General features: G+C 36.1%; 1 protein-coding gene across 1 annotated transcript; it reads right to left on the bottom strand.

The window, feature by feature from the left end:
* Positions 1–1,682: 1,682 nt before the first annotated feature.
* On the bottom strand, positions 1,683–9,417 carry LOC109212348 (mitogen-activated protein kinase 9-like). Its single transcript, XM_019375980.1, has 11 exons — positions 8,970–9,417; positions 7,581–7,989; positions 7,342–7,469; positions 7,182–7,241; positions 5,483–5,632; positions 5,073–5,228; positions 4,841–4,978; positions 4,675–4,751; positions 3,656–3,757; positions 2,953–3,184; positions 1,683–2,225 (listed from the first exon to the last, which is right to left on the bottom strand). The coding sequence occupies exons 1-11, from the start codon at positions 9,222–9,224 to the stop codon at positions 2,154–2,156; spliced, it is 1,779 nt and encodes a 592-aa protein (XP_019231525.1). The 5' UTR covers positions 9,225–9,417; the 3' UTR covers positions 1,683–2,153.
* Positions 9,418–9,858: the final 441 nt, after the last annotated feature.

Below are 9,858 nucleotides of genomic sequence, written 5' to 3'. Positions count from 1 at the left end.
ACCGAAAAATAACCGAACCGTACCTATATCAAAGAGAAACTGACATGATTGGGATGGTTTCGAAAAGTCTAATTTTGGTTATACATAATAGAATAACCAAAAGATTGGTATGGTACAAATTTTATAAAATAACCGGCCGAACCGAACCATTAACACCCCTACTATGTAGTAAAGTATTAAAAAAATTCATACTATTAAGTAGCACTTTAAATCAGCTAGAGTGGTAAAATCTACATATCGCCATAATAGTTTTACATTCAGACTCAGTGAAAAGAATTCTGAATTCTAGACATATGCTATTTAAGAACCAACCACAGAGAGGAACAGTAAAATCCACAGCTACTATACAAATCTTCACATACAGTCCTTTAATTAGTTCAATGTGAGAACTTAAACATAAATTTGAGCTATTGCAATACAAGTTAAAGATTATGGAGGTTAGATGTGTATTAAGATTAAGGCATCCGAATCTGAATACACATCTGAATATATTAAGATGTGTATTAAGATCTGAATACTAAATAATTAAGACCGTTTGATTTTTAACATCTGAATGTATAAAATTTATTTTATTTGAAAATTAATAAACATAAAATTCAAATGAAATACTAACTAATCTAATATTCTATCAATAAAATATATATAGTTTTTTAAAATATGATAGTTGTTGGTGGTGATGGATAACGGGTGAATGCCGACTAGAGGCGATGGTTGGTGATAGTTTTGATTAATAATGGTGGTTCATGCTAGTAGTGATTGGTAGTGGTGGCGATTATGATTGAGGATGGTGGTGGTGGATGGTGATAGTTAATAATGGCGGGTGATGGTAGTAGTTGTGACTGAGGAAAGTGGTGGGTGGGTGGTGGTAGGTTATAATGATGGGCAGTGCCAGCTGTGGTTGTTGATGGTGATGGGGTGGTAAGTTGTGGTAGTTGAGGTGGATAAGTATTGATTTTGGGCGAGAATGATAGTGGTCGAAGTGGTGGGGATAGTGGGTGGTGATGGTCGATAATGGTGGCGGCTATGATTGAGGATGATGGTGGTGTGGTGGTAGAGGTGGCGGTGGTGGTGGTGGGGGTAGTGGCAGGTGGTAGTTGATAATGGTAGGCGGTGGCGGCAGTTAATAATGAATATGTGATAGCATTTTAATGAAATTCAGTCTCTGTTATTTATCTTAATCGTACAGACCTATTCAGACCCATTAAGTGGTTGTGAAGTAAAAAAAAAAAAAAAAAAAACTTAATGATTAAGATCTGAATAATTAAGATTCAGACTTTAAAAACAAACGCACTTAATGTATGAGATCTGAATGATTAAGATTCAAACCTCCATTAAGTGCAAACAAATGAAAAGTACTATAAAATGTTAAAAATACACAAAAAATTATACACTGATCCATATTTATAGTTTGCACCACAAATAGAACCAGAAGCAGTTGAGAGATATTCAGCCGGTAAAATGACATTTGTATGGCGCTGTAAAAATAATAGCCGAAAAAATATATAAAATTTGTATATTTTTTGTATATATATACATTATGTATGTTATATACAAAAATTATACAAATTTTATACACTTCTTCGGCTACCGGATGTAAATAGTTTCTGGTACACGCTAAAAGTAGTGATAATACCCCTATTCAGCCTAAGAATCAGAATCATATGATACCAGCTCCAGTTTAGCATCCAGTATAACAGCAGTATCTCATAAACTATCTGTAGCAACTGAGGGGAAATTATCAATGACATAATTGAGTAATCAGGCATTTCGATATCAATACATGACCAGGAAAGATCAGGATCAGCCTGCGGATGCCACTGGATCCATCTTGTAGCCAATTGCATAATAGGCCATACACGGGAAGGTATTCGAGAAAGGCATAATAGTAGGTATTACAAATTTGAACTAGTTACAAATAACTATCCTTCTCATCTAAGGAGAGAAAAATGGTCTCCGATCCACAAATAGCTGGAGCATTTTCTCTCATGGTACACAACAAATTTTTTATAGCACAAATAACGAACTGACAGCCTACAATTAGCTTCTACCTGAAATCAAGGAGCGGACCTTCAAAATGTTGATGATTCGCAGGATAAGCAGTGACATGGTAGAGCACATCATCAAAATGTAATGTATAAGAGGACTGCAGAGAATTAAGCATGGAGAGCAGCAACTTTTTGAGACAAATCATCAACTTCCTCGTTTGCCTCTTCAATTGGCTCTTCCTATGAAAACATTTATCAATAAGAATAAGTCCTGTCAAATGAGTAAAGTAATATAAAAGATGCAAGAACTGGCATTCAATTGGTTTTTAAACCAATTTATTCTCATCGCTTGCTTTATTGAGTGTACAGTTATTGCTACTATCTGCATTTGTTCTTTTCTTCATTTTTCTATGGAAATACAACTGTCGCTGATGTTGAGACAATCCAAGTGAACATGATTGAATGACTTGTACATCAGCAGAGAAATCAATGGAGTTAAGATTGCAACCTCAAAATTATTAGAACTATGATTATAAGCTCTAAAACTAACTGAAGCTGATACAGCATCAAAACATATCATACCAACAATCAGACGAAGAGCAAGGGAAAACAGAATAAAATAAAATAGTAATAAGTAAGAAGTCATCCAGATTATTGGTGTTCTAAATACCGATGAGATTTTCTAGAGCTTAAAAGCTACAGAGAAGATAAAGGGCAGCCCGGTGCACTAAGCTCTCGCTATGCGCGGGTCCCGGGAAGGGCCAGACCACAAATGTCTATTGTACGAAGCCTTACCCTGCATTTCTGCAAGAGGCTGTTTCCACGGCTCGAACCCGTAAACTCCTGGTTACATGGAAGCAACTTTACCGGAGAAGATAATGCTTGAAATATATAATAAGAGAAAGAAAACAGCAGACTCACTGCAATATCCAAAAAGCGAGCAACAAGAGAAGAATAAAAAGAGTACCTCTGTGTTTCTTCTTTTAACTTCCACACACTTAGAAGCACTGATGCTAGCACTCTTCAACAAGCTACGAGCACTGTAGTTTGCATGATTAGTTCCGTTTTGTGTACCGATAATTGAGTTCTCTGATCCCTCAGACTGCCCTGGTGGGCTCTGAAGAGTTGTTGAAACAGTTCGCTTTTCACAATCATTAGTTTGGGAAGAGGTGTCATTTTTTGGCGCAGGAACTCGCTCCCTGCAGCGGAGGAATTCCAAAAAAAAAATAAGTTCATATGTTTACTGTATATATATGCAACCAAACATACATCCCTCGGCTTTTAAAGTACAACACCAAACTAGCAATCTACTGTAATACTTGAATTTTGTACAAGTATGTGGAGAAACTAAAGATTTTAACAGGCACAACATCATCCTGAAATCACATAGGATGCTACTCGATTGAAATCACAGGTAAACAAATCCAAAGGTCGCCGGTGACCAAAAAAGAAAGGAAATATCCAAACAATAAGAGCTAAATAGTAAGTCATTGCACAAATGCAAGCAACTCTAAAATCTACATCCATATGTAAAAGCACAAAGTATTTTTAAAACACCTTGGTTTTATTTGATTTTTCAGAGAAACTACTCAAATCTGAAGTTTTTTATCTGTAGCATAATGATGCGTGTAGTTTAATACAGAGAAAGAATCATAGATTCGACCACACACCTAGGCAGGGAAGCATGCTGCCTCTGAAGCGGGGTGCTACGTTCACCTTTACCATAGTGCTCCTCCAGATGTGCAAATTGTCGCTTGAACCGATCAACACCACTAAAATTGACATAAAAGAAAGACCATGATCAATATTTCTTGAATAGCAAAAGATAATAAATCTTCAGAAATAGAAGCAGGTAAACCTTATTAGACACAATATATTAGCCTAATTATATGAAGTGGGAGTCTGAAAGATGACAATCGACTATATGTGACAGAGAAAAAATGATAAAGAGCACTCATGTCTTTGCAAAAGATTAAAAGAAGGATGATCAATTAGATCCAACACAAGACCATGGATCAGACAATCACTAATCAGAGTGAAAACCTAGTGAACCTAGGTTCAAATTCCAGCAGAGGCGACACTAGGTGAGACTTCATCCAATCTGCTAAGTCTTGGTGGGCAAAGTTACCCGGTACTTGTGCTAGTAAGAGACGGCAGATCCTAGGCGGATTAGTCGAGGTGTGTGTAAGTTGGCTCGGACACAACATTGTTGAAAAAACTAATATGAATATTCATTTGCAATCCTAGTGTTAAAATTTAAAAGTCTGCAGCAACCCTACTGTCGCAGAAATCCTTCCTATACAACAGTATTGCTAGCACAACGATCAGAATAGAGAGGCCTGAGGTATTTGGTTTTAAGAAATTATTTTCATCTCATTGCTGAAAACTTAATGCCTTTGATTTCCAGAAGATTCACTGCTGTGTCTGCATCTGTGGGAGGATGGGAGGAGCACAACTTCCAGCACAGCTAACTTTTCCAAACTTAAAAGGAAGAAAAAAATTGTGTATGTTTTGTGGTATTCTTCCATTTTCGAAAGAGTAGCAATTACACTCTAGATGTACCTTATATTTGTTGACCACCAGTAAAAGACCAAGAATACTAGCTTTTATTGCATGCAAAAGAGGCAGGACAACTTTTAGAAAAGAAAGAACATAAATGTATTAGAATTAGCTTCAGTTAGCAGCTAACCTTGGATACATAAAGCCACTAGTCTGATCTCCACCACTAAGATACTCCTGAAGCATCTGAGGATGATATTCTAAAATCTGTTTTGCCCAGGACAAGATTAAAGTCAGTCCTTTGAACCATTTCACTAACAAGGTAGCCCTTATTATTATACTAAAGAAAGCAGCACCTCGCGATAGATGAGTTCTCTAACATCTTCTTTTGCCAGTTTCCTTTTCTCAAATTCAAACTCAAGCTTTGATATTGGAGGTCTAGATGGTTCACGATCAGCATTTGATAAACCACGGAAATATGGATCCGACAATGCCTAAGAAAAAGGCACAATTAGTGTTTCTAAGCCAATTGGACTTGAGAAATTCCTTTAGCAGATGAAGTAACATTGATTTGTTTTCAATCACTACCTCTTCTGCCGATGGCCGATCTTTAGGGTCAAATGCAATCAGTCGTTCAAGTAGGCGTAACGCCAAAGGATCTGCATTTGGAAACTTTTTTTCAAATGGAACCGGTTGTTTCTTCCGCATGCTACTGAGGTATCTTCTTGCCTTTTCATTTCTGATCTGCCAGTTTTGAATTTAAAAAAAAAAGTTCATAAAATAAGAAAAATAAAGTGGCATGTAAAAGGTGACGCCATGGAACCTCTCAGCAAAAAACTCTTTTTACTTTATCTTTTATTCTCAAACATGTCTACTTGCAAGTAATAAACACATACTTCCGAACAGAAAGCATACAGAAATAATCAGGATGGTGCTAAAAGAATAGCACAATATCAAAGAAAACCTCAGAAAGAAATGCATATAATATCACAACTGACCTTTGCAACTGTTTCGGGAGGAGGTGTCCCAAGCAAATCTGTGATTAGGTCTAATTGATGCACCACATTCTTTCCAGGAAATAACGGTTTTCCAGAAAGCAATTCTGCAAATATGCATCCGATGCTCCAAATATCAATAGCAGGAGTATACTGCAAATAGAGAACTCTCAGAGATAGTATATATCACATGTAAATGAGTCTACAAAGATTTGTCAAAAACACAAATGAAGTCTTCACATGTATGATAAAGTGGTTTCATAGTGAAACCACGTCTTTCCAAATATAATTCTTTTATCAAAATTTGACAAGGAACAAATCTTTGCCTTTAAAGCGGTATAAACTATAGGTCCCCAAGCCATGTTTCAATGTAAAATGCAAGAGATGTAGCTTCTTAGCATCTCATCCATTGCCTATATCAACGCCAATGCTGGAACCAGACTCAAACTAAACTTGGAAAAGAACTTCTCAAAAGGTTAACTGAACCCGACACGTTCACGCTCAAAGCCAGAAAAAGTGTGGCGCGATCTGTGTTAATATTAAAAGCCCATATGACAACCTATGTGAAATAATATTGTTATTAATTTTTTTAGTATCTCACATTTTTTAGACTTGTGAAATGTTGAAAATTCCAAATTCCTTAGGCAGTTACTTGAACATTAGCAGAACACGCTCCGTTTTTCCTATAGCCCCATTGACTTGGTAATTTTCATCGTACGACTTGAAATTCACTAGTGGTGGATCGACTTCATAGGCAGTGCTCTGTATGATGCACCCACCTGCCTTTAAATTCTGTATCCACCTCCGACAAACAGCCAATAAATTAGACCTTTCACTGTTGCAGAACAATTGAGGAGAACAGGCCATATAAGCAGGTATCCCACAGTATTGATGAGCACTGCAGTAGATTCGGGAGATTGATACTTGTAACAGAAGGTGGAGCACATGCTGTAAGAGGGATACTCTAATCATTCAATTCAAGGAAATTATGCTACTATCTAAGTTCTTAAATTTGAATTGACTTTTTCCAACAAGTAGCTCCATAGCTTATTAACTATCCTTAAACCTTTAATGAACCTCCGATTCAACACAGCTAGCATAGGGTATACGAAAAATAGCTAACATCTTCTGCTAACAAGAAGTTGTAGATCTCATAATGATGTGACTTTCCTGAATTACTACTGAGACTCTCCTTTTTTTCTTCTTTTTATACTTTTGGTGTTTGCTGCAGTTAATCGTTCAATCACAGCATTTTCGAGTTGTAATAAAATGAATCTAGTTTGCAGACATTGTTAAAGGCTGCAACGGCGTATAAGTACATGAAGTGTCAGCCACAAATCTTTTATAGTGAAAAATAATAACTTTCGCAAGTGTTTTTCCCTCTCCCTAAGGAAATAGAATGACATATAATCTAGGAATCTCAAAGGAAAGCAAAAGACTAGAGGAGCGGAGTACCAAAATAATGGGGAACAATCTTGATCATAATACGTTGACACTTAAGTGCAAAAGACTGAAGTAAGAAAATAATGGGTAACAATCTTGAACATAATACATTAACACCAGGTGTCATTAACTGTACTCAACATATGTGCCTTGCAGTTGTTGCATATACGAAACAAAACGAACTATTAAACTCTGAAAATTAGTGCCATTGCAGTTGTTGCATACAAAATCAAGAAGAAAAAAAGGTTAAAAATCTTACCTTAGAGAAAAAGGAGCCACATAGCTCAGGGGCGCGATACCATCGAGTTGCAACATAATCCTTTAAAACATCAGAAAAGATAAATGTATCAGAAATACCAGTCAAAAAGCATGTATAAAAAAACAATGGCAGAAAGGAAGCCTTCTAAATTTGAACTTACAGTCCAGAAAATAGCTGATGGCACATCATTGAATGATACACGAGCAAGCCCAAAATCACAAATCTTCAACTTGCAGTCAGCATTAGCAAGAATGTTCTTCGGCTTTAAATCCCGGTGGAAAATATTTGCTGGTAAGGGGGCAAAAACGGCAGGTTTGGTTATCACATAGGTAACTTTAACTTCTACTTCTATAGTTACAGGTAGCAAAAAACACGTTTCAAATTATACAAAGAACAAACCTGTATGAATATATTTTAGTCCACGCATAAGCTGGTATAGGAAAAACTGATAATGCTCAGCAGTAAGATCATTATTGGCCTTAATTACCTGATGGAGATCTGATTCCATCAATTCAAAAACAACATAAATATCTTTAAACTCTCTCCGAGAAGGAGGCAACATAATGTGCTTTATTTCTACGATATCTGGATGCCTAAGTAGCCGAAGAAGCTTGATTTCTCTCAAGATTCTTGTAGCATCAGAAACATGATCAAATACATCATTAATTTTCTTGATTGCAACTCTTTCACCAGTATGGGTATCGACAGCAGATCCCACGACTCCATAGCTGCCTTTTCCAATTACTTCCTGAACTTGGTATCTACTTGCCTCTCCATATTCTGTAAAGAATTCCGTCTCCAACGCATTCTGGAAAAGAACATCCCATTAAAAAAAATCTCATATACATCTGAAAGGTGAAATAGCAGCAATACCCCACGCCCTCCTCTTAACCATGTAAATTGACATTGATGTTAAAATATAATAAGGGGAGATTAAAGGTAACTTCATGTGCTAGAAAATACAAATACAGTGGACAGCCCAGTGCACTAAGCTTCTGCAATTCGCGGGGTCCGGGGAAGGGACGGATCATAAGGATCTATTGTACGCAACAAGGTGAGCTGGTGCTTTGACATGAATAGGAAAAGCTAAGCAATCAAGAAAGCTGGTGCTTTGACATGACATCCCCATGGACCAAAATCCATCGGATACTTTCTATTAGAACTTAACATAAATACAAATTTCTGGGCAAAATTATGAATTTGCAGAAATTACAGCACCATTATGCCTGAGAATATTCGATCATTGATCACAATGATACCAAAGACTATCAAATTTTCAACTGCTGAACATACAGACTGAAAGATCAGAATGAATTAAGCTGCAAAAATCCCATTCTCAAACAGAAGGGTCAAGGATTTTAAATCAGTAGGTGCAATATACCATTGCATGTACTCACTTTTTTGTAACAATAAATATAAAGTTAATAAAAATTCATATTGTCAATAAAAGCTACAATCTTTATGTGTTTGTGAAATACAGACATCAATAAAGATCATCCACAAAGGGAGCCTTGACGTAACTGGTATAATTGCTGCCATGTGACCAGGAGGTCACGGATTCGAGCCCCGGGTAAGGCTGTGTATAATAGACTCTTGTGGTCCGGCCCTTGCCCGTACCAAGCGGGAGCTTAGTGCACCGGGCTGCCCTTATAAAACAGACCATCCACATCAAATTAAGCAGTTAATAGTATTCTAGTAAAACAGTAAAATCCAAAAGAAAAGACAACAAAAAGGGGATCCAAGATTCTGTAGGTAAAAGGACAAAAAGGGAAAAAAAAGAAAAGAAACCTTTTTAAGAGGATCCATTGAAGAATGGGCAGAAATAGGGAAACAAAGCCGTTTGGGTACTTTGATGAGTTGTAGACCTGTAATGTCAAAATCGTCAGTAATGGTAAACTCTTGATTATTATTATTATCTTCAGCTCTTTCTTGTAAATGGGTATTATGGGGTTTCTGAAGATCAGTCAAGATCGCATCTTCATTGCTGTGACGACGTTGAAACCAGCGAAGAACACCATCCACAAATGTACCACCACCCCCCATATACACACTAAACTTTCGTATTGATTCTTGATTCCTCACCACAAGATCTCAGCATTCCACGCTTTCTCTCCTTATGTAGTCCAATGCTTTCTCCCGATTCTCCCTCCTCCAATTTTCTCCTCTAACTCTTGTTTTTCTGTTTTTTTTTTCCTTTTGTAGATGAAAGCAAGTAAAAAAGTATTCTTTCCTTTTTAGTAATAATCTTTTCTTTCTACTACTCGCTCAACTCAAGTTCATTCTAATTAATTTTTTTGTTTTGTTTTTACATATATTAAAAAATTCATCTTTTAGCATCAATTAACAATAAAATTAATTAAGTTAATCTTAATTTATTCGTTGAATTTATAACAAATACTCCTAGCTATTTTATTCCAAGGGCAACTTTGGAAAAAAATTAATATCTTATATCTGAAAAAATCAAATATTATAGACCAGAAAAAATAAAGACCAAAAAATTAATTAAAGTAGACCGGAGAGAATATAACAAAAGAATTCTTTTATATTGAAATATAATTTGACTTTAAATCATATTAACTTATAGTAAGTTAATAAGACAAAAATATACAACAATTAATTATGATTAAGTGGAAAACTGTATGTACAAATATATATGTTGTTGGAATTGGGGTTATAA

This window comes from Nicotiana attenuata, unplaced genomic scaffold, assembly GCF_001879085.1.
Source record: "Nicotiana attenuata strain UT unplaced genomic scaffold, NIATTr2, whole genome shotgun sequence".
In the NCBI taxonomy this organism is placed as follows: Eukaryota; Viridiplantae; Streptophyta; class Magnoliopsida; order Solanales; family Solanaceae; genus Nicotiana; species Nicotiana attenuata.
Note: the sequence above shows the minus strand (reverse complement) of the source record. Positions and strands in the feature narration are given on the sequence as shown.

What these genes read in the sequence shown, in the direction of transcription:
- LOC109212348 (XM_019375980.1), bottom strand. Translation starts at nt 9,224, where the DNA reads ATGGGGGGTGGTGGTACATTTGTGGATGGTGTTCTTCGCTGGTTTCAA. An exon ending in CATCAGCTATTTTCTGGACT is followed by an intron (nt 7,242 to 7,341) that starts GTAAGTTCAAAT and finishes GATGTTTTAAAG; the next exon opens with GATTATGTTGCAACTCGATG. An exon ending in TTAAAAGAAGAAACACAGAG is followed by an intron (nt 2,226 to 2,952) that starts GTACTCTTTTTA and finishes ATGTTTTCATAG; the next exon opens with GAAGAGCCAATTGAAGAGGC.